The 26084-nt window shown below is 41.9% G+C and overlaps 1 protein-coding gene across 1 annotated transcript in view; it reads right to left on the bottom strand.

Annotated features, from left to right (window-relative positions):
- LOC121567776 (proton-coupled amino acid transporter 4-like) overlaps window positions 1-26084 on the bottom strand; it is a 205306-nt gene that overhangs the window by 122197 nt on the left and 57025 nt on the right. Inside the window, exon 11 of the mRNA XM_041878046.2 lies at window positions 12890-13059. Coding sequence (XP_041733980.1) covers window positions 12890-13059 — 170 coding nt within the window. The remainder of the gene's footprint in view (window positions 1-12889; window positions 13060-26084) is intronic.

Here is a 26084-nt window from a genome sequence, read left to right as displayed (position 1 = left end):
ATCATCTTTTGCACATATATCATTCCAGTGTTAATTACGAAATTGTAACTATTTTTGCACTATGGCCTATTTATTTATTGCCTTACCTCCATAACTAACTCCATTCGCACACACTGTATATATATTTTCTGTTGTATTTTTTACTTTATGTTTTGTTTACCCCATATGTAACTCTGTGTTGTTGTTTTTATCGCACTGCTTAGCTTTATCTTGGCCAGGTCGCAGTTGTAAATGAGAACTTGTTCTCAACTGGCTTACCTGGTTAAATAAAGGAGAAATACAAAATAAATAAAAATTGCAGAGTTTGCATATCAAATGGCCACTGGATTGATGCAAATAATCAGGGGCGCAACATTGCATTGTTATCCCCCCCTCCAAGCGGTCGGGTAGGAGTATTTATCCGACTGGATAAAAATAAAATAACAATAATTATGTCCCCCCCACTTCTAAAACCAAAGCTGCACCCCTGTAAATAATCATTATATAATTCTGCCAGGTATACATAAGCTACTATATTTAATTGACAAGGTTTTGGGGAAAGACTTCCCATCTCTTCCAGATGGTCATCATTAGCATCATCGCTAACGACTACACAAGGTGTAGCCATAGGAGCGCACCGCACACACACACACACACACACACACACACACACACACAAACACACACTCACACACACACAGGCATTCCTGTGCCGTTTCAGAAAGTTTCAGGAAAATACGAATCACTGATACATTTTGTTCATGTCTTTAACTTGGGCAAATTAATGATTTTTTTCAATAGATTTAGTTGATTTCCTACTAAGTTCAATACATTTTTGAATATCGTTGAATTCCGTTTTAATGTCTAGATTCCTTGATTTCGTCCACGTTCTCCGCAAGGCAAATTCTATAGGACCCTTGATATGAGGCTCAGACTGACATGCGACTCCAGAGGTTCTGATTGATCTGTCAATGAAATACCTGCATATTGAAGTGGCTCTTGATCTGGTTACGGCTGGATTTAAATGAAGTCTATGTGTGTGTATTTCTATACAATACGTCTGTTTAGTTTGTTATTGCTTCTGAGAAAACTGAAAAAGGTTTTCCTGAGAGATTCCATTGTTAAAGAAAGATCAATGGTAAAAAAAACTCTTTAGTACCCAAAAAACACCCAGAATTTCTTCTTTCTAACCTTCTCTCTAACCTTCTCTCTCCCTGTCAGAGGAGTGATTTCTTCTGTCTAACCTTCTCTCTAACCTTCTCTCTAACCTTCTCTCTCCCTGTCAGAGGAGTGATTTCTTCTGTCTAACCTTCTCTCTCTCCCTGTCAGAGGTGTGGAGGCGCTGGCACTTTTGAAGTTTCTCTCCACAGCAATAACAGATACAGTGGGGAAAAAAAGTATTTAGTCAGCCACCAATTGTGCAAGTTCTCCCACTTAAAAAGATGAGAGAGGCCTGTAATTTTCATCATAGGTACACGTCAACTATGACAGACAAATTGAGAAAAAAAAATCCAGAAAATCCCATTGTAGGATTTTTTATGAATTTATTTGCAAATGATGGTGGAAAATAAGTATTTGGTCACCTACAAACAAGCAGGATTTCTGGCTCTCACAGACCTGTAACTTCTTCTTTAAGAGGCTCCTCTGTCCTCCACTCGTTACCTGTATTAATGGCACCTGTTTGAACTTGTTATCAGTATAAAAGACACCTGTCCACAACCTCAAACAGTCACACTCCAAACTTCACAATGGCCAAGACCAAAGAGCTGTCAAAGGACACCAAAAACAAAATTGTAGACCTGCACCAGGCTGGGAAGACTGAATCTGCAATAGGTAAGCAGCTTGGTTTGAAGAAATCAACTGTGGGAGCAATTATTAGGAAATGGAAGACATACAAGACCACTGATAATCTCCCTCGATCTGGGGCTCCACGCAAGATCTCACCCCGTGGGGTCAAAATGATCACAAGAACAGTGAGCAAAAATCCCAGAACCACACGGGGGGACCTAGTGAATGACCTGCAGAGAGCTGGGACCAAAGTAACAAAGCCAACCATCAGTAACACACTACGCCGCCAGGGACTCAAATCCTGCAGTGCGAGACGTGTCCCCCTGCTTAAGCCAGTACATGTCCAGGCCCGTCTGAAGTACATTTGGATGATCCAGAAGAGGATTGGGAGAATGTCATATGGTCAGATGAAACCAAAATATAACTTTTTGGTAAAAACTCAACTCGTCATGTTTGGAGGACAAAGAATGCTGAGTTGCATCCAAAGAACACCATACCTACTGTGAAGCATGGGGGTGGAAACATCATGCTTTGGGGCTGTTTTTCTGCAAAGGGACCAGGACGACTGATCCGTGTAAAGGAAAGAATGAATGGGGCCATGTATCGTGAGATTTTGAGTGAAACCCTCCTTCCATCAGCAAGGGCATTGAAGATGAAACGTGGCTGGGTCTTTCAGCATGACAATGATCCCAAACACACCGCCCGGGCAACGAAGGAGTGGCTTCGTAAGAAGCATTTCAAGGTCCTGGAGTGGCCTAGCCAGTCTCCAGATCTCAACCCCATAGAAAATCTTTGGAGGGAGTTGAAAGTCTGTGTTGCCCAGCGACAGCCCCAAAACATCACTAATCTAGAGGAGATCTGCATGGAGGAATGGGCCAAAATACCAGCAACAGTGTGTGAAAACCTTGTGAAGACTTACAGAAAACGTTTGACCTGTGTCATTGCCAACAAAGGGTATATAACAAAGTATTGAGAAACTTTTGTTATTGACCAAATACTTATTTTCCACCATCATATGCCAATAAATTCATTAAAAATCCTACAATGTGATTTTCTGGATTTTTTTTTCTAATTTTGTCTGTCATAGTTGACGTGTACCTATGATGAAAATTACAGGCCTCTCTCATCTTTTTAAGTGGGAGAACTTGCACAATTGGTGGCTGACTAAATACTTTTTTTCCCCACTGTATGAGCGATTAGAAGTAACTGACATATTCTATTTCCAAGCTTTAATATTTCCAGATGTCTTTCTCTCCACAGCACTCTGATCTCCACTGTAATCATCACTAATGAAAGAGCAGCGCAGAAGAGAAAAGGAGAGAGAGCGTGTGGAGGGAAAGAAAAATGCATCAAATGGGTTTTAAATTGGGTTCAAAGTAATAGAGCAGTTCTTCAGCTCCACGTGACGCTGTTTTCCCCCAACAGGTAGACCTTTGAAAAACAAATCAAAATGACTTGATGGTAAAATACAATTATTTCCAAATTTTTAGCTAAATTGTTGTCGTGCGCATCTTCATAAATATCAGCATTTGGACAATGTGGCAGTGGGTATTCAAACACAGCAAGACTTGCCCTACAAACCAAGCCTTTACTGAACAGTAAAACAACATAGGCCTACAGAGACAATAAACTATAATTATGGAACATGTTAGCTAATCACATGCTAACAAGAAGACCCTGGGGTTTCTTCATATTCTGAAGACTGAAGAGAAAATTGGACCGAGACAATCCATGTTTCACACAAAGGATTTCACAGACAATGGCAATAGTCTGTAGAGTTAATATACGTTTTGCGGGCAATTTACATGGATCGTTTTGTGGGAAAAACAGTGGACTATTTTCATCACCGTAAAGTTCTGCATGATAGTATGCATTTGCATGACAGTGAAGTTCTATGAATACATTATACTCGGGGAAAAACCTGCTGACACACTAAAATCCCCAGTTAGGTTATATATATTCACCCAGCCAGTTCAGCACCATGGACAGGGCTCTAACTATTCACCCAGCCAGTTCAGCACCATGGACAGGGCTCTCACTAGTCAGCCAGCCAGTCAGCACCATGGACCGGGTTTTACTATTCACCTACCCAGTTCAGAACCATGGACAGGGCTCCTGGTAACTACAAGGCAGAGTGTGGAGTAGGTGTGCCTCCCTCACCCTCTCCACATTCTGCCCTTGAGATCAGACGCCGGCCTTTAACCGAGAACAGAAAGAGAAGAAAGACAGAACACTATAGAAGAACAGTTACCTAGGCACCAGTTTTGAAACTGTACCAACATGAAGGAGACCTGCAATGTTCAAACAGTAACGACTTTGATCAATAAGATTATTCTGGGCTGTTCTGTCTGCCTGCTGGAGTGTAGGTAAAGTTCAATCCCTGAAGAACTTCTATCAACACGTCTCGTCTTCGTCTTTGTGTGTTCATACGTACAGTAACAGTCAAAAGTTTGGACACACCTACTCATTCAAGCGTTTTTCTTTATTTTTACTATTTTCTACATTGTAGAATAATAGTGAAGACATCAAAACTATGAAATAACACATATGGAATCATGTAGTGACCAAAACAGTGTTAAACAAATCAAAATATATTTCATATTTGATATTCTTTATAAAGCCATCCTTTTGCCTTGATGACAGCTTTGCACACTCTTGGCATTCTCTCAACCAGCTTCATGAGGTAGTCACCTGGAATGCATTTCAATTAACAGGTGTGCCTTGTTAAAAGTTAATTTGTGGAGTGTATTTCCTTTTTAATGTGTTTGTGTTGTGACAAGGTAGGGTTGGTATACAGAAGATAGCCCTATTTGGTAAAAGACAAAGTCCATATTATGGCAAGAACAGCTCAAATAAGCAAAGAGAAACAACAGTCCATCATTACTTTAAGACATGAAGGTCAGTCAATACAGAACATTTCAATAACTTTGAAAGTTTCTTCAAGTGCACTTGCAAAAACCATGAAGCGCTATGATGAAACTGGCTCTAATGAGGACCGCCACAGGAATGGAAGACCCAGAGTTATCTCTGCTGAAGAGGATAAGTTCATTAGAGTTACCAGCCTCAGGAATTGCAGCCCAAATAAATGCTTCACAGAGTTCAAGTAATAGACACATCTCAACATCAACTGTTCAGAGGAGACTGTGTGAATCAGGCCTTCATGGTCAAATTGCTGCAAAGAAACCACTACGAAAGGACACCAAGAAGAAGAAGAGACTTGCTTGGGCCAAGAAACATGAGCCATGGACATTAGACCGGTGGAAATCTGTCCTTTGGTCTAGAGTCCAAATTTGAGATTTTTGGTTCCAACCACCGTGTCTTGCGTCTGTGAGACGCAGTGTGGGTGAAGGGATGATCTCTGCATGTGTATCTCCCACCATAAAGCATGGAGGAGGAGGTGTTATGGTGTGGGGGTGCTTTGCTGGTGACACTGTCTGTGATTTACTTAGAATTCAGCATGGCTACCACAGCATTCTGCAGCGATACGCCATCCCATCTGGTTTGGGCTTAGTGGGACTATCATTTGTTTTTCAACAGGACAATGACCCAACACACCTCCAGGCTGTGTAAGGGCTATTTTACCAAGAAGGAGAGTGATGGAGTGCTGCATCAGATGACCTGGCCTCCACAATCCCCCGACCTCAACCCAATTGAGATGGTTTGGGATGAGTCGGACCGCAGAGTGAAGGAAAGCAGCCAACAAGTGCACAGCATATGTGGGAACTTTGAGACTGTTAGAAAAGCATTCCAGGTGAAGCTGGTTGAGAGAATGCCAAGAGTGTGCAAAGCTGTCATCAAGTCAAAGGGTGGCTAGTTGAAGAATCTCAAATATAAAATATTTTGATTTGTTTAACACTTTTTTGATTACTACATGATTCCATATGTGTTATTTCATAGTTTGATGTCTTCACTATTATTCTACAATGTAAAAAATAGTAACAAATAAAGAAAAACCCTTGAATGAGTAGGTGTGTCCAAACCTTTGACTGGTAGTGTATGTATGTACTGCGTGACAGTCTATCGTGTGAGCATCTAACAGACTACAACCCTTACACACAGACAAATGACACATGCACAAACTCTCTCTGTCTCACAGGTGCACTGCACACAGACGCACAGTGTCTTTTTCTCACCTGCACACAAACAATTATCTCTCTCTCTCTCTCACACCACACACCCTCAGTGGAAGCCGATACAGCATATTAGTGTTGTCACGATACCAGAATTTTGACTGCGACACCGATACCAGGTTTAGTATCACGATACTCGATACCAACGGTTAACACAACAAAGAAAAGAAGACGGATAAACTCAGCTACTGCTATCTTCAATCATTGGACATCTTTTGAGTTTAATATCATTACACTAAAACATTTTTATGTATATTTTTTAGAGACAGCCATGTGTGCATTAATGAAACAACATAATGGTAGACATTTATTTGACTGGTAAATCTCTACTGATAAAACTGGGTAAGTCAAGATGTAGCCTATAGGTCTATTCACAATACAGGTGAATGCATATTATTCAATAGTAGTGTGTGCACACATTGAATTGTTTTGCTTGTTTTAGCTGATTTCATGGGGCTACAAATTACAAAAAAGCTAGCAAGGAAAGTCAGCCTAAAATTAAACTGGAAGCTACCGGTATCGTCTTGCATTGTAAAAGTGTTCTAGCCTGTATGGACATTGTTTTACGAACAGTAATGAACAGTTTCAACATTTCAACATGTCGTTGCATTATTCAAGCATTTTAACTTATGTGCAGCATGAGTGGGGAGCTAACAATGCAGCCAGACAGCTCTAGCAATGAATGAGGAAGTAGAACGGGCACTTTGCTCTTCGCGCTATAAGATGCTGCGCTGATACAGACTTGATCCTCTCAATCATGTGAGACACATGACAGAAGTACTAAATGTAATTCTAGTACTGAACCAGGTTTTTTTGTATCGAAAAAGTACCAAAGTTTCGGTATACCGCGCAACACTACAACATATACATACCACTAAATGAATCCGTACAGCACGGCAGGGGGATAATAATATTGATTTATGTTGCATTTCCCCTGGAGTAGGGGTGCTGGAGCTCATTACATATTGAAATGGCTCCTAATCTGAAGTGTCCTCTTCCCCCACACACCTGCTCTACCCATCTGGTACAGGCTACCACCTGCCCCAGGGAGGAGAGGGGGAGAGAGGGGAGGAGAGACCTTGAACCTGTTTTCTCCTTTCTGCAGCGCTGGTCTTTTGGCTGTGCAGAACAATGGTACAAAGAAATAGAATTCCCTAGATATCACATCAATCTAGATATGTCCCTCTGATGTTCGCTCTTTGTGTGTTTGTCGGTGTGTCTGTCAATGTGGTGTATGTGTGTGTTTGTTGTGTGTCTGTCAACGTAGTGTATGTGTGCGTGTAAAAAGCATGCAAAGCCTTTTACTTCCCTTCTTAGCTAACAAACAAGTTGAGACAAAGACCACTTTAGAACTAATATCTGCCAGTTGGCCTGTTGACCAGTGTTTAATGTCTTGTACCGGCCAAACTTCTGCTCTGGTAATTACATTATTACATCATCACAACAAGCACAGTGACTCTTAGCTAGCTTATAGCAGTAAACAAAAAAGTTTCAAGGTAAATAACTTTGAGGAACGTCAAAGGGTAACTTTGACACATCACCCCAACATTAACGCCCTCACCCACACATTTTCCACAACAGACACACTTCCAAACTACACAGAGTAAATTCCAGGCCCAGTTCACATCTCCTCTGTATCCACAACCCTCACAGTACTCTCTCAGTAGAGTTCAGAGTCAAACAGTTCTTCACAGTGGGGGTGAACTTAACTTTCCCCCCCATCCGCTGTGCTCTTCTCTGCTGTTCATTCACAGAGTAGATGAACTCTCTCTTTCAGATGCTCTTTTCACACCAGCAACTCACTGCATGGCCCCACTGAGTTGGCTTCTGGAAATGGGAGGCCCTAAGTTCCAAGTTCCAATTATTTTGTAGTTATGTGTGTGAGTCTGTATCTGCGTGTGCGCATAAGTACGTGTATGTGTGTGTGTGTGTGTGTGGGGGGTAATGAGAGACATCCAGAGCATGCGTTAGAACCGGAGGCAGATGGAGAACAACAGCAACATTTGCTGCAGAGCGGAGGTGGGTGTTTTCCATAAAGATGAGATGTGTCCGGATTAGTAATGTCTGTTTTCTATCAATGATGTCTGTTGCCAGGCACAGAGACTGAAAGAGACACACTCAAAGACAAATAGAGATAGAGAAAAGGGACAGACACACTCACAAAGAGAGACAAAAAATACACACACAGTTAAACCAAGGTGAGCGCTGCACACTGCCAATGCAATCTGGAGTGTTGGTCCTAGGAGACTTCATCAGAAAGAAAGAAAGAAAGAAAGAAAGAAAGAAAGAAAGAAAGAAAGAAAGAAAGAAAGAAAGAAAGAAAGAAAGAAAGAAAGAAAGAAAGAAAGAAAGAAAGAAAGAAAGAAAGAAAGAAAGAAAGAAAGAATGAAAGAATGAAAGAAAGAAAGAAAGAAAGAAAGAAAGAAAGAAAGAAAGAACTTATTCCGGGAAACTTATTAGAAACGGGCATGCATATGGCATTTCTCAGAATCCTTATTTCATTAGACTGACATATCCCTGGTTTCTGGAGTTTAAAATACTACTGCTGTTAATGAAGGGATGAAAGAGCACACAGACACGTGTCCCCATATTTCATATCTATCTCTCTCTCACTTGCACACACACACTTTTACATTTTTGTAATTTAGCAGACACTCTTATCCAGAGCAGTAGTGGGTTCATAAATTTTCAACAATGTTTCCGACAAGGAGAACGGTAAAAGGAATAATAATATATTGAATGCATTAACAGAAATTACCGTAACCAAACAAACATTGTAGATTAGAAGTAATGGGAATTACCGGTAAATGTAGGCTACCACTGGGGAAATATGTCATGGAGAATTGATATACAATAACAATCAAATGCAAGCAATTCACAAAATGAAGTTATGAAACAATGAATATGCACAAATTGGCGGGAGAGAGCGCATTCTGGAGAGAAGTGCATTGTGCATCTGGGCAATGCATGGTCAATCCAACGTCTGCATTGGCCATGCAGCATTTACGGTGATACGGCCTCTGCAGAAGTCAGGGCATTCATACGCATTCAGCCAACTGAGGATCGGATAGTCGAAAGGACAGAACAGACAAAAATATACATACATGAAGAAATAGATGGATTGGGGGATGAACAGACAAAGGAATAGATGGTTGGAGGAACATTCTGTCATCATGCCCAACTTCATGAATATCATAAATAAGGGTATCCACGAGTGACGGCGGTAAACTGATATTTATTTTAATATACAGTGCAATCGGAAAGTATTCAGACCACTTGACTTTTTCCACATTTTGATACGTTACAGCCTTATTCAAAAATTGATAACATAAACAATTTTCCTCATCATTCGACACACAATACCCCATAATGACAAAGCAAAAACAGGTTGTTAGGAATTTTTGCACATAAAAAAAGAAAACACGGAAATATCACATTTACATAAGTATTCAGACCCTTTACACAGTACTTTGTTGAAGCAACTTTGGCAGTGATTACAGCCTCAAGTCTTCTAGGGTATGACGCTACTAGCTTGGCACACCTATATTTGGGGAGTTTCACCCATTCTTCTCTGCAGATCCTCTCAAGCTCTGTCAGGTTGGATGGGGTGCATCGCTGCACAGCTATTTTCAGGTTTCTCCAGAGATGTTCGATCGGGTTCAAGTCCAGGCTCTGGCTGGGCCACTGAAGGACATTAAGAGACTTGTCCCAAAGCCATTCCTGCGTTGTCTTGGCTATGTGCTTAGGGTCGTTGTCCTGTTGGAAGGTGAACTTTCACCACAGTCTGAGGTCCTGAGCGCTCTGGAGCAGGTTTTCATCAAGGATCTCTCTGCACTTTCCTCCGTTCATCTTTCCCTCGATCCTGACTAGTCTCCCAGTAACTGCTGCTGAAAAACATCCCTATAGCATGATGCTGCCACCACCATGCTTCACCGTAGGGATGGTGCCAGGTTTCCTCCAGACGTGACGCTTGGCATTCAGGCCAAAGAGTTCCATCTTGGTTTCATCAGACCAGAGAATCTTGTTTCTCATGGTCTGAGAGTCCTTTAGTTGCCTTTTGGCAAACTCCAAGCAGGCTGTCATGTGCCTTTTACTGAGGAGTGGCTTCCGTCTGGCCACTCTACCATAAAGGCCTGATTCTCCCATCTCCACAGAGGAACTCTGAAGCTCTGTCAGGTTCTTGTTGACCTCCCTGACCAAGGCCCTCCTCCCCCGATTGCACAGTTTGGCCGGGCGGCCAGCTCTAGGAAGAGTCTTGGTGGTTCCAATCCTCTTCCATTTAAGAAGGATGGAGGCCAATGTGTTCTTCTGCAGAAATGTTTTGGTACCCTTCCCCAGATCTGTGCCTCGACACAATCATGTCTCGGAGCTCTATAGACAATTCCTTAGACCTCATGGCTTGGTTTTTGCTCTGACAAGCACTGTCAACTGTGGGACCTTATATAGACAGGTGTGTGCCTTTCCAAATCATGTCCAATCAATTGAATTTACCACAGGTGGACTCCAATCAAGATGTAGAAACATCTCAAGGATGATCAATGGAAACAGGATGCATACATGAGCTCAATTTCGAGTCTCATAACAAAGGGTCTGAATACTTATGTAAATAAGGTATTTAATTTTTTAATTTTTAATTTTATCAAAAAACCTCTTTTCGATTTTGTCATTATGGGGTATACTGGGTAGATAGATTAGGAAAATTGTTTATTTAATCCATTTTAGAATAAGGCTGTAACGTATCAAAATGTGGAAAAAGTCAAGGGGTCTGAATACTTTCCGAATGCACTGTATATCAATTCTGGGTGGCTCCACGGTTCAGTGGCTGATTCAATTTATCCAAAGATGGGTTTTACGACAAACCATAGAGATACTATAAGATCACAGAATATTCCCTCAGTCAACATAAATTCATCAATTACTTTTTTAGGATATATATATTTATAAACTTGACAGCTTCAATGCAAGCTAATGCATGTTAAGCTTCATAGTTGATGCTGCATCACGTTGTACTGTAGAAACAAGGTTGGAGGGGGAAGTCTGGGAACAGGGATTACATGTTGTGTTGATGATGTGGATGAGGGACTAGTAATGCTTAGTTCATGGAATGAAGTTGTCCCTAGCTTTCACTTATAACCTCCCTCTGGTAAAGGTCAGGGTAAGTCTACCATGGGCAGCACTGTCTGGTCACCCAGCCAGTACAGCACCATGGACAGGGCTCTCACTATTCACCCACCCAGGATGTTTTGGAGGATGTTTTTCCTGGAGAGAAGTGGCTTCTTTGCTGCCCTTCTTGACACCAGGCCATCCTCCAAAAGTATTTGCCTCACTGTGCGTGCAGATGCACTCACACCTGCCTGCTGCCATTCCTGAGCAAGCTCTGCACTGGTGGTGCCCCGATCCCGCAGCTGAATCAACTTTAGGAGACGGTCCTGGCACTTGCTGGACTTTCTTGGGTGCCCTGACAACTGAACCTCTCTCCTTGAAGTTCTTCATGATCCGATAAATGGTTGATTTAGGTGCAATCTTAGTAGCAGCAATATCCTTGCCTGTGAAGCCCTTTTTGTGCAAAGCAATGATGACGGCACGTGTTTCCTTGCAGGTAACCATGGTTAACAGAGGAAGAACAATGATTTCAAGCACCTCCCTCCTTTTAAAGCTTCCAGTCTGTTATTCTAACTCAATCAGCATGACAGAGTGATCTCCAGCCTTGTCCTCGTCAACACTCTCACCTGTGTTAACGAGAGAATCACTGACATGATGGCAGCTGGTCCTTTTGTGGCAGGGTTGAAATGCAGTGGAAATGTATTTTGGGGATTAAGTTCATTTTCATGGCAAAGAGGTACTTTGCAATTAATTGCAATTCATCTGATCACTCTTCATGACATTCTGGAGTATATGCAAATTGCCATCATCAAAACTGAGGCAGCAGACTTTGTCAAAATGAGTATTTGTGTCATTCTCAAAACTTTTGACCACGACTGTAGAGTTGGTTAAAATCAAACTGGGCAAACAGGCCTCCACACATTGACAGTGCAGTATCCTATCCTAGCAGGCCCCGACTGGCCACATTGGTTGGTATGCAGCGTCTGTTGACAGACAGACATCTCCTGAGGATCTGTTTCTAACGCTCTCCTCCTCCACCTCCCCCTCAGCAGTTTCCTCTTTTACAGTCATGCTACTCTTCCTTCCGTTAGCCAGCTCTACCTAAATGTTTCCAATTGAACATTTCCATCATTTCAGACAGGAGAGGAGGGAAACTAACAGCATCAGTGTTTACTTTGAGATGGAGAGGAGAGGAGGGAAACTAACGGCATCAGTGTTTACTTTGAGATTAAGAGGAGAGGAGCTACATCTGTACCTCCCTGGGTTGGGTTCTCCCTGGGGTATCCCATTAGAACACCCCATACGTACAGACACAGACACACCATAAAAGGATTTGAACTCAGACACAGTGAGATGATTGAAAGCACCATTTCAACCAGCCATTCCGCAGTCAATCTTCTGCTCGTTCATTCATTCAACATCTGGGGGCTGCCTGTCTGTCTGCCTGCCTGCCTGCGTAGGAAAAAATATGTCAAGTCTTTCATATTTCATGATTTATATTCATTTAAGTACTTAGCCAGAACGTGGCACAGACGAAAAGAGATTCTCAGCAAAACAGATTAATTCCAGGTCCGATCAACTGAGACCACTCCCACTACGTAAATCACACAGAGGACAGACAAGATTCTCAGAGGTTTCTCACAGCCCAGCTACATGGATACACAGGCAGCCGTGCTACCCACAAACCCTAGAGAAACAATCTCCCTTGGGATAGTTTGTAGCAAACGTATAAAGGCTAGGATCATCACACTCACAGCTCTAATACACCATCACCATAGATACAGTGTAAGTACTCACGGGTCAGACGAACAAGCAGTCAGTCAGTCATTCAGTCCACCATACATACACCATATATATATACACACTTTAGCCAGAGAGAAGGTACTCACAGGTGAGGCAGACGAGCAGGCCTCTGAGGATCATCTCACAGGGTGCCCTCCAGCTCTCCCGTAGCCTTGCTTGGACCGGGGGAATCATGATCTCCGCCGGGACGAAGAACTGGATGGCAAAGCTGACAAAAACTCCAAAGGAGTACAGGATCTTCACCATCTGATTGGTCCTGCAGAGAGACATACACACAGAGGAGATAAGAGTGAGAACTGCTAAGTGGATTTTTAACATAGCCTGGAGTGTTTGGAATGGAGGCCCTGCCATGGCTGGAATGGAGTGAATGGAATGGTATCAAACACATGGATGTCTTGTATAACATTCCATTTATTCCCTTCCAGCCATTACTATGAGCCCATCCTCCCCAATTAAGGTGCCACCGGCTGCCTGTGGTCTAAAGTATGTTTAACAAACTTTTTGCACATTTATTAAAAATAAAAAACAGAAATATTTACATAAGTATTCAGACCCTTTGCTATGAGACTCGAAATAGAGCTCAGGTGCATCCTGTTTCCTTGAGATGTTTCTACAACTTGATTCGAGTCCACCTGTGGTAAAATCAATTGATTGGACATGATTTGGAAAGGCATACACCTGTCTATATAAGGTCCAACAGTTGACAGTCCATGTCAGAGCAAAAACCAAGCCAGAGGTCGAAGGACTTGTTCGTAGAGCTCCGAGACAGGATTGTGTCGAGGCACAGATCTGGGGAAGGGTACCAAAAAGTACAGAGAGATCCTTGATGAAAACCTGCTCCAGAGCACTCAGGACCTCAGACTGGGGCGAAGGTTCACCTTCCAAAAGGACAACGATCCTAAGCACACAGCCAAGACAACACTGGAGTGGCTTCGGGACAAGTCTCTGAATGTCCTTGAGTGGTCCAGCCAGAGCCAGGACTTGAACCCGATCGAAATAGCTGTGCAGCGACACTCCCCATCCAACCTGACAGAGCTTGAGAGAATCTGCAGAGATGAATGGGAGAAACTCCCCAAATACAGGTGTGCCAAGCTTGTAGCGTCATACCCAAGAAGACTCAAGGCTGTAATCGCTGCCAAAGGTGCTTCAACGTAGTACTGAGTAAAGGGTCTGAATACTTATGTAAATGTGATATTTCAGGTTTTTTATGCTTTGTCATTATGGGATATTGTATGTAGATTGATGAGGGAGGAAAAAAATTATAATCCATTTATATTGAATGTATTCACAGATATTAACATAACCAAACAAACATTGTAGATGGAGGGAAATGTCCCGACGCGGCGATGGCTCACAGGCATATCATCACCGTTCATTTATAAGCTCTGTGATCGTCACACTACCTCCAGGAGGAAACAGTTTTGAAGTTTTCCAGCTGCTTGGCCTGCGCTTTTTTTTGCCTCTGGCCATGACAAGTGGATGTTCTTGACTGGGGAAGCAGAGCCCACTGTATTCTTAGTTCCTACTGTACTCCACAGCCAGCCAGGAAGAGTCAGAGTTTGGTCGTGCCACTGCAGGATATAGTCTCCCGAGTGGCGCAGTGGTCTAAGGCACTGCATCGCAGTGCTAGCTGTGCCACTAGAGATCCTGGTTCGAATCCAGGCTCTGTCGTAGCCGGCCGCGACCGGGAGACCCATGGGGCGGCGCACAATTGTCTCAGCGTCGTCCAGGGTAGGGGAGGGAATGTAGGGGTGTAGCTCAGTTGGTAGAGCATGGCGTTTGCAACGCCAGGGATGTGGGTTCGATTCCCATGGGGGGCCAGTATAAAAAAATTATGTATGCACTCACTAACTGTAAGTTGCTCTGGATAAGAGCGTCTGCTAAATGACTCAAATGTACTATAGACTAGAGAGCTTTGTTGTCTGTCAATGGCCCTATAATGTTCTATTTCGGAACTACACCTTGTTAATATATTTAGAAGAAACATTTTTCATATGCATATCATTTGTTTATGGCTTTAATGCAGATGTTTTTTTTATAGTGCTGCTATTCTTTTTTTTTTCATACAGAAGTGGTGAGTTTTCGGTTGGCGTTTTATGTTTGTGATTTAAAATGCAAACCGATGCCAGAATATCAAGTATCCAGTCTCATCACACAAACATGTCACACTTTGCGGCAGCTCTCGCCCGGCACCGCCTGTCACACACAAACACCAGACCTGGGTTCAAATACTATTTAAAAAATATAATTTACTTTCAAATACATTCATACAAGTAAGTGTTCAGATAGTTGAATATTTTAATGTATTTGGGAATACAACACTTGGAAAGTATTTTAAATACTCAAAGACACTAAGTAAAATGCACTCCCATACATTTAACCCAGGTATTTGAAATAAGTATTTCAAAATCCTGTCAAATGCAATTTGTCAGACTATTTGGTTTTTACAAATAACCATTAAAATAGAAAAGGGTCTGAATACTTATGTAAATAAGGTATATGTTTTTTTATATTTAATAAATGTGTAAGAAATTCAAAAAAACTGTTTTTGCTTTGGCATTATGGGGTATTGTGTGTGGATTGATGAGGATTTGTATTTATTTAATCAATTTTAGAATAAGGCTGTAACGTAACAAAATGTGAAAAAGGTCAAGGGGTCTGAATACTTTCTGAATCCACTGTATACACACACACATACATAGATACACATACAGTACACATACACATGTAAGAATATTTGAAGATAAATACACACAACGCAGAGGACTAGTGGTCAAGAGGACTAGTGGTCAATAGAGGACTAGAGGTCAAGATCAATGGAAATAGTTGTTTTTCAGTTCAACATCTGTTTAGAATCTTTGTAGGGGTTCCAACCAGGGACTCATAGCTACATGGGGCAAGTTCTAATTTGTATACATTGAGCCTGAAACAGGATACTTGGGGTTTTGGCCAGTAGCCCAATGTTATTGCAAGGAATGCTAAATGGTCAGCAACATTCTAGGCTTGAGGCTATAAACTGCATCCTGTCTCTTTGTTCAGTGGAGAAAACATTGAGGACAGGGAAGAATTAACATATACCATCTACTTTCCAGCTCAACAACTATGATTAGTTCTCTTTGAATAAATATATTTTTCTCCCCCTGATTTGCTTTGGGGTCTGTGTTATTGAAGAATAACATCAACTGCTAACACTTGGTGCTGTGACCCGGATGAATTGGTCTTGACCAACAACAAGAAAAAAACAGAAACGTTTTATTGACCCAGGGGAAAAAGAGAGGGCTGTGCACAACCCACTTCGGGATTCAGTTCTTAATCTCCTGATTGATGGCATAATTGCTGGGTGAGTCTAGACCTACATCATCTAAAATAACGAAATCAGGTTAAAATAAGTGCATGCAATGAGTGATATGTATATGTGATGTATAAAGGTCCTTTGGTTAGAGTCATTTGTTAAAGGTTAAAACCCTGTTTTTGCTTTGTCATTATGGGGTATTGTTGTGTAGATTGATTAGGATATTTATTTAATACATTTTAGAATAAGGCTGTAACGTAACAAAATGTGGAAAAAGTCAAGGGGCCTGAATACTTTCCGAATGCACTGTATACACACACACACACACACACACACACACACACACACACACACACACACACACACACACACACACACACACACACACACACACTACCGTTCAAAAGTTTGGGGTCACTTAGAAATGTCATTGTTTTCCATGAAAACATACATTAAATGAGTTTGAATAGGAAATATAGCAAAATGCATAGGAAATGTAGTCATTGACAAGGTTAGAAATAATGATTTTTAATAGAAATAATAATTGTGTCCTTCAAACTTTGCTTTCATCAAATAATCCTCCATTTGCAACAATTACAGCCCTGCAGACCTTTGGCATTCTAGTTGTCAATTTGTTGAGGTTATCTGAAGAGATTTCACCCCATGCTTCCTGAAGCACCTCCCACAAGTTGGATTGGCTTGATGGGCTCTTCTTACGTACCATACGGTCAAGCTTCTCCCACAACAGCTCAATAGGGTTGAGATCCGGTGACTGTGCTGGCCACTACATTATAGACAGAATACCAGCTGACTGCTTCTTCCCTAAATAGTTAATGCATAGTTTGGAGCTGTGCTTTGGGTCATTGTCCTGTCGTAGGAGGAAATTGGCTCCAATCAAGCGCCATCCACAGGGTATGGCATGGCGCTGCAAAATGGAGTAAATAAAAATAATAAATTGGTCATTTAGCAGACGCTCTTAATCAGAGCGACTTACAGGAGCAATTAGGGTTAAGTGCCTTGCTCAAGGGCACATCGACAGATTTTTCACCTAGTCGGCTTGGGGATTAGAACCAGCGACCTTTCGGTTACTGGTACAACGCTACCTGCCGCCCCAAGGAGTGATAGCCTTCCTTCTTCAAGATCCCTTTTACCCTGTACAAATCGCCCACTTTACCACCACCAAAGCACCCCCAGACCATCACATTGCCTCCACCATCCTTGACAGACAGCATCAAGCACTCTTCCAGCATCTTTTCATTTGGTCTGCGTCTCACAAATGTTCTTCTTTGTGATGCGAACACCTCAAACTTCGATTTGTCAGTCCATAACACTTTTTTCCAATCTTCCTCTGTCCAGTGTCTGTGTTCTTTTGCCCATCTTAATCTTTTCTTTTTATTGGCTAGTCTGAGATATGGCTTTTTCTTTGCAACTCTGCCTAGAAGTTCAGCATCCCGGAGTCGCCTCTTCACTGTTGACGTTGAGACTGGTGTTTTGCGGGTACTATTTAATGAAGCTACCAGTTAAGGACTTGTGAGGCGTCTGTTTCTCAAACTAGACATTCTAATGTATTTGTCCTCTTGCTCAGTTGTGCACCGGGTCATCCCAGTCCTCTTTCTATTCTGGTTAGAGGCAGTTTGCGCTGTTCTGTGAAGGGAGTAGTACACAGCGTTGTACGAGATCTTCAGTTTCTTGGCAATTTCTCGAATGGAATAGCCTTCATTTCTCAGAACAAGAATAGACTGATGAGTTTCAGGAGAAAGTTATTTGTTTCTGGCCATTTTGATCCTGTAATCGAACCCACAATTGCTGATGCTCCAGATACTCAACTAGTCTCAAGAAGGCCAGTTTTATTGTTCTTTAATCAGTACAACAGTTTTCAGCTGTGCTAACATAATTGCAAAAGGGTTTTCTAATGATCAATTAGCCTTTTAAAATGATAAACTTGGATTAGCAAACACAACGTGACATTGGAACACAGGACTGATGGTTGCTGATAATGGGCCTCTGTACGCCTATGTAGATATTCCATTAAAAATCTGCATCAATAGCCATTTACAACATGAATAATGTCTACGCTGTATTTCTGATCAATTTGATGTTATTTTAATGGACAAATAAATTGCTTTTCTTTCTAAAACAAGGACATTTCTAAGTGACCCCAAATGTTTGAAAGGTAGTGTACATAGATACACATATACATATACACTACCAGTCAAAAGTTTGGACACACCTACTCATTCAAGGGTTTTTCTTTATTTTACTTCGTATAATAATAGTGAAGACATCAAAACTATGAAACAACACATATGGAATCATGTAGTAACCAAAAAAGTGTTCAACAAATCAAAATATATTTTATATTTGAGATTCTTCCAATAGCCACCCTTTGCCTTGATGACAGCTTTGCACACGCTTGGCATTCTCTCAACCAACTTCATGAGGTAGTCACCTGGAATGCATTTCAATTAACAGGTGTGCCATCTTAAACGTTAATTTGTGGAATTTCTTTCCTTCTTAATGCGTTTGAGCCAATCAGTGGTGTTGTGACAAGGTAGGGGGGTATACAGAAGATAGCCCTATTTGGTAAAAGACCAAGTCCATATTATGGCAAGAACAGCTCAAATAAGCAAAGAGAAACGACAGTCCATCATTACTTTAAGACATGAAGGTCAGTCAATACGGAAACTTTGAACGTTTCTTCAAGTGCAGTCGCAAAAACCATCAAGCGCTATGATGAAACTGGCTCTCGTGAGGACCGCAACAGGAATGGAAGTTAATTAGAGTTACCAGCCTCAGAAATTGCAGCCCAAGAAATGCTTTACAGAGTTCAGTAACAGACACATCTCAACATCAACTGTTCAGAGGAGACTGTGTGAAATCAGGCCTTCACTGTTGAATTGCTGCAAAGAAACCACTACTAAAGGACACTAATAAGAAGAAGAGACTTGCTTGGGGCAAGAAACATGAGCAATGGACATTAGACCGGTGGAAATGTGTCTTATGGTCTGGAATCCAAATTTGAGATTTTAGGTTCCAACCGCCGTGTCTCTGTGAGACGCAGTGTGGGTGAACGGATGATCTCCGCATGAGTATTTCCCACCGTAAAGCATGGAGGAGGTGTTATGGTGTGGGGGTGCTTTGCTGGTGACACTATCATTTGTTTTTCAATAGGACAATGACCCAACACACCTCCAGGCTGTGTAAGGGCTATTTGACCAAGAAGGAGAGTGATAGAGTGCTGCATCAGATTACCTGGCCTCCACAATCCCCAGACCTCAACCCAATTGAGATGGTTTAGGATGAGTCGGCCCGCAGAGTGAAGGAAAAGCAGCCAACAAGTGCTCAGCATATGTGGGAACTCCTTCAAGACTGTTGGAAAACCATTCCAGGTGAAGCTGATTGAGAGAATGCCAAGAGTGTGCAAAGCTGTCATCAAGGCAAAGGGTGGCTATTTGAAGAATATAAAATATATTTATATTTGTTTAACACTTTTTTGGTTACTACAGGATTCCATACGTGTTATTTCATAGTTTTGATGTCTTCACTATTATTCTACAATGTAAAAAATAGTTTAAAAAAAAAGAAAAACCCTTGAATGAGTAGGTGTGTCCAAACTTTTGACTGGTACTGTACATATACTGTACACACAAACATATATTACTTTTTATGGCACACGAGACAGCTTTCTAATTCGCACCCATCTCAGTGAACTAATCCATTGCAGAGGCCGAGACTAATCCATTGCGGAGGCCGCGGGGATGGCACAGTCCAAGAAGAAGGGGAGTGTGGCTGCACAATGCACGTCTCTCTCCAGAATGTGCTCTCTCCCGCCAAATTGTGCACATTCATTGTTTCATAACTTAATTGTTGTGAATTGTTTGCGTAGATTGTTAGTCTATCAATTCTCCATAACATATATCACCAGTAGTACATTTACTGTTAATTCCTATCATTTTAATCTACAATGTTTGTTTGGTTATGTTAATGTCTGTTAATGCATTCAATATAATATTATTCCAGTCTTTTACCGATCTCATAGTCGGAGTGGACACGTTGTTTGCAGAGCGCACAACCTATGCTACACTTGTGAGAAACAAGTTTTGGTTGATTTCATTCCATTTACGAGTTTTGTTAATTTAGTCATTGTCTTTTGTTTAGAGCGCTACTGTCAATGTTCAGTAATGATGCACACCTGATTACGCAAGGAAGTAGCCCTATAGGCTACCAGGCCCGCGCGCAAATGTAGGCATATAAATGTGCTCATTTGGGGATCTGATAGTATTTCTGATTGGCTTAACGCACCACCTCTAATGACCTTTGGAGCTTCTCAAAGTAATGTTTTCTTCACCTCAAACAGCAAGCAAACAAAGTCTGTTTTTACAGCCTTTGAGAATGACATGTATTTGAACAATCTTTCCAGCTCTCTTCCTTTTGACAACCACTCAGCGGGAAAGGGAAAAATGTCATGCTCTGATCCAGTGGAAATATCATAAAATAGGCCTACCTGATTATTTCTTATCCCTTGCACAAATAGCATACAGCTGTGTCTGTCCCGAGTTCACTGGCAGTGGAAACTCTGAGGGCCCAGAATATTTTATACAATGTTGCATGTTTGCAAGCACTAGGTTCGGGCCGGACCCAAGTTGATAGTTGATACATTGTTTCAAGTTCGTTGCAGACAGGCCATGTGTAGCCAATGTGATTTATAGGATATTTATTTTTATCAGGATATTTTCTACTTGGCTTTATGTAGGCTATTTTTACATAGTTGGCAATGGCAATAGAATCATTTTGATTAACCACATAACAATGATTTTGAGATACGAAGACGATATTATAAATGAAATGAAACTGTTCCACGTAAATGTGCATATGAAAACCATAACTGGCACGCAGATCGGTAAAAATGGTAAGATAAATTCGCATTCCACATGAGAACGTTTGCAGACTCCTCGTGTAGCCTATTACCGGCAAATTCAGTAGAGTAACGGCAGAATCTCTGAAAGTCAGTCTGAGCGTGTTAAGGTTTTTTCTTCTGGTTATACTGATCTCTGGCTCTCTCTTGAGTCATTTGTGTCTTATTTCATCAAACAGTGCGCTTATTAAAGCATCAGACAAGCTCAATGTATATATAGTTGATTTTATTAAAACACATAGGGTGTGACTATACAGTGGGGAGAACAAGTATTTGATACACTGCCGATTTTGCAGGTTTTCCTACTTACAAAGCATGTAGAGGTCTGTAATTTTTATCATAGGTACACTTCAACTGTGAGAGACGGAATCTAAAAATCACATTGTTAGATTTTTAAGTAATTAATTTGCATTTTATTGCATGACATAAGTATTTGATACATCAGAAAAGCAGAACTTAATATTTGGTACAGAAACCTTTGTTTGCAATTACAGAGATCATACGTTTCCTGTAGGTCTTGACCAGGTTTGCACACACTGCAGCAGGGATTTTGGCCCACTCCTCCATACAGACCTTCTCCAGATCCTTCAGGTTTTGGGGCTGTCGCTGGGCAATACGGACTTTCAGCTCCCTCCAAAGATTTTCTATTGGGTTCAGGTCTGGCTAGGCCACTCCAGGACCTTGAGATACTTCTTATGGAGCTACTCCTTAGTTGCCCTGGCTGTGTGTTTCGGGTCAGTGTCATGCTGGAAGACCCAGCCACGACCCATCTTCAATGCTCTTACTGAGGGAAGGAGGTTGTTGGCCAAGATCTCACGATACATGGCCCCATCCATCCTCCCCTCAATACGGTGCAGTCGTCCTGTCCCCTTTGCAGAAAAGCATCCCCAAAGATTGATGTTTCCACCTCCATGCTTCACGGTTGGGATGGTGTTCTTGGGGTTGTACTCATCCTTCTTCTTCCTCCAAACACGGCGAGTGGAGTTTAGACCAAAAAGCTCTATTTTTGTCTCATCAGACCACATGACCTTCTCCCATTCCTACTCTGGATCATCCAGATGGTCATTGGCAAACTTCAGACGGGCCTGGACATGCGCTGGCTTGAGCAGGGAGACCTTGCGTGCGCTGCAGGATTTTAATCCATGACGGCGTAGTGTGTTACTAATGGTTTTCTTTGAGACTGTGGTCCCAGCTCTCTTCAGGTCATTGACCAGGTCCTGCCGTGTAATTCTGGGCTGATCCCTCACCTTCCTCATGATCATTGATGCCCCACGAGGTGAGATCTTGCATGGAGCCCCAGACCGAGGGTGATTGACCGTCATCTTGAACTTCTTCCATTTCCTAATAATTGCGCCTACAGTTGTTGCCTTCTCACCAAGCTGCTTGCCTATTGTCCTGTAGCCCATCCCAGCCTTGTGCAGGTCTACAATTTTATCCCTGATGTCCTTACACAGCTCTCTGGTCTTGGCCATTGTGGATAGGTTGGAGTCTGTTTGATTGAGTGTGTGGACAGGTGTCTTTTATACAGTTAACAGGTTCAAACAGGTGCAGTTAATACAGGTAATGAGTGGAGAACAGGAGGGCTTCTTAATGAAAAACTAACAGGTCTGTGAGAGCCGGAATTCTTACTGGTTGGTAGGTGATCAAATACTTATGTCATGCAATAAAATGCAAATTAATTACTTAAAAATCATACAATGTAATTTTCTGGATTTTTGTTTTAGATTGCATCTCTCACAGTTGAAGTGTACCTATGATAAAAATTACAGACCTCTACATGCTTTGTAAGTAGGAAAACCTGCAAAATCGGCAATGTATCAAATACTTGTTCTCCCCACTGTATATGGAAAAATACAAGTTTTAACATTTCTACCAATCGATTGGTCGAAAGAACAGACGACTTTCAGTCGACCAAGATTTTTCTTCGTCGGGGACAGCCCTAGTTTGTTCTAAAGTGTGTTTAACAACAGGGGTCAGTGACAGTGTTTGGTCTAAAGGAGGAGAAAGTGTGTTGCAACAGGAGTCTCATAGGTGTGTTGGAAGCAAGTGTGGCCAATATACAGGCAGCCTGCTGAGATGAGGCCAGTGTCTGTCTCTCTCTCTCTCACACACACTCACTCACACACACACACCACCCCAGAGGAATAAAGCTGTGCGTGGTGTGATTAACCATGGGTCGACTCTGTGGAAGCAGGAGATTATGGGTTATGGCCACCTCAGGCAACCCCAGCCCATCTGACACCTAACGCTAAATCTCCCAGGTTGCTACCAGCCATAAACAGGCCAGGAAGTCATCCAATCCAAACACTTTAACCCACGCACCCCGCCTTGCCTCACGGCCCAAGCCACCAGATATCAAAAGGCATCTGCACCCCAGCGTGTGTGTGTTTGTGTGTGTGTGCGCGGGCGCGTCAGACCTTGGTTCAAATACATGTGTATTTGAGTATCTGGTATTTTAAAACTTTGTGTATTTGAGTATTTTCCAATACACAGCCTAAAACAAGTACTTTTATTTGAGTATTTGAATGGTTATTTGTAAAAACCAAATAGTCTGACAAATTGTATTTGACAGGATTTTCAAATACTTATTTCAAATACCTGGGTTAAATGTATGGGAGTGCATTTGAGTTAGTATATTTGAGTATTTAAAATACTTTCCAATCGTATTCCCAAATACATTAAAATATTCAACTATCTAAACACTTACTTGTATGAATGTATTTGAAAGTAAATGAGATTTTTAAAATAGTATTTCAACCTAGGTCTGGTGTGTGTGTTTGTGTGTGACAGGCGGTGCCGGGCGAGAGCGGCAGCAAAGTGGAACACATTTGTGTGATGAGACTCCATACTTGCAAAGGCACTCACAAGGGTTTGATATTCTGGCATCGGTTTGCATTTTAAATCACAAACATAAAAACGCCAACCAAAAACTCACGACTTCTGTAAAATAAATGAATAAGAGCACTATAAAAAAACATCTGCATTAAAGCCATAAACAAATGATATGCATATGAAAAATGTATCTTATAAATATATTAACAAGGTATAGTTCCGAAATAGAACATTATAGGGCCATTGACAGACAACAAAGCTCTCTAGTCTATATCCTGCAGTGGCACTACCAAACTCTGACTCTTCCTGGCTGGCTGTGGAGTACAGTAGGAACTAAGAATACAGTGGGCTCTGTTTCCCCAGTCAAGAACATCCACTTGTCATGGCCAGAGGCAAAAAAAGCGCAGGCCAAGCAGCTGGAAAACTTCAAAACTGTTTCCTCCTGGAGGTAGTGTGACGATCACAGAGCTTATAAATGAACGGTGATGATATGCCTGTGAGCCATCGCCACGTCGGGACATTTCCCTCCATTTCTCCCCACGCATTGTTTGGTACGCGTTCTGTCTTAATAAAACACAATTTTCCACCACCATGCTAGGGTGGCTAATGCTACTCCTGTCCATTTTATTTACAGCGGTCAGACAGGGGTAAACAACAGATGCAACTTGATTGGCTGAACAATGTACGCAACGCACGGGAGTAGCATTAGTCACCCTAGCATGATGGTGGAAAATTGTGTTTTATTAAGACAGAATGATCATTTTCCCCGTTTTTTTCCCCCGGCTGCACGCCATTAAAGCTAGTTAAGGAGGAAACCGATGCCTTTGCAGCCTGAATGAATGGGTGGGGTTAGGAGAGCATTGCCCGCTACGCTACCTGCGTTAGGACGCTAAAGACCAGACGACGCGTACTTTGGCGAACCTTGGGGCTGATTTCTTGCTATCGCTACTCTCATCAAATATTATGCTTTGTATTATATAAGAACACAAAACACCAGAGTCTGGTTATCATATTATTTATTTAGAAATGTTTAGCATTGTTTTGTCTTTGTTTGGTATCGCCAACCTGGCTACTTACTACAGCTATTGCACTGGCTTCTTAGGTGAGCCCGCACCGGTCATGTTCGCACTTTTAGCCACATATTGCGCACCTCTAGTTTATTGGTTTCTTCCGCTTCAGGATGTTTTGAAAGGTTTATTGTAAATGCTAATGTTGATGCTAATTATGCCTTTGTTTTCATTAGCGAGTTTAGTAGTGGCCATTCTAATGTCAATAGTATTGCTGTTCATTGAGAAATCAAATCAAATCACATTTTATTTGTCACATATTCGTGTTTAGCAGATGTTATTGCGGATGTAGCGAAATGCTTGTGCTTCTAGCTCCGACAGTGCAGTAATATCTAACAAGTAATATCTAACAATTTCACAACATATACCCAATACACACAAATCTAGTAAGGAATGGAATTTAAGAATATATACATGGACAAGCAATGACAGAGCGGCATGGACTAAGATACAGTAGAATATTATAGAATACAGTATATACATATGAGATGAGTAGAGCAAGATATGTAAACATTATTAAAGTGATTAGTGTTACATTTCTTAAAATGGCCAGTGATTTCAATATGCAGCAATAGCCTCTAGTGATGGCTATTTAACAGTCTGATGGCCTTGAGATAGAAGCTGTTTTTTATTCTCTCAGTCCCAGCTTTGATGCACCTGTACTGACCTCGCATTCTGGATGATACCGGGGTGAACAGGCAGTGGCTCGGGTGGTTGATGTCCTTGATGATCTTTTTGGCCTTCCTGTGACATCGGGTGCTGTAGGTGTCTTGGAGGGCGGGTAGTTTGCCCCCGGTAATGCGTTTGGCAGACCGCACCACCCTCTGGAGAGCCCTGCGGTTGCAGGCGGTGCAGTTGCCGTACCAGGTGGTGATACAGCCCGACAGGATGCTCTCAATTGTGCATCTGTAAAAGTTTGTGAGGGTTTTAGGTGCCAAGCCAAATTTCTTCAGCCTCCTGAGGTTAAAGAGGCTCTGTTGCGCCTTCTTCACCACACTGTCTGCGTAGGTGGACCATTTCAGTTTGTCAGTGATGTGTACGCCAAAGAACTTGAAGCTTTCCACCTTCTCCACTGTTGTCCCGTCGATGTGGATAGGGGGGTGCACCCTCTGCTGTTTCCTGAAGTCCATGATCATCTCCTTTGTTTTGTTGACATTGAGTGAGAGGTTATTTTC

This window comes from Coregonus clupeaformis, chromosome 6 (genome assembly GCF_020615455.1).
Source record: "Coregonus clupeaformis isolate EN_2021a chromosome 6, ASM2061545v1, whole genome shotgun sequence".
In the NCBI taxonomy this organism is placed as follows: Eukaryota; Metazoa; Chordata; class Actinopteri; order Salmoniformes; family Salmonidae; genus Coregonus; species Coregonus clupeaformis.
This window is presented reverse-complemented; position numbering and strand designations above follow the sequence as displayed.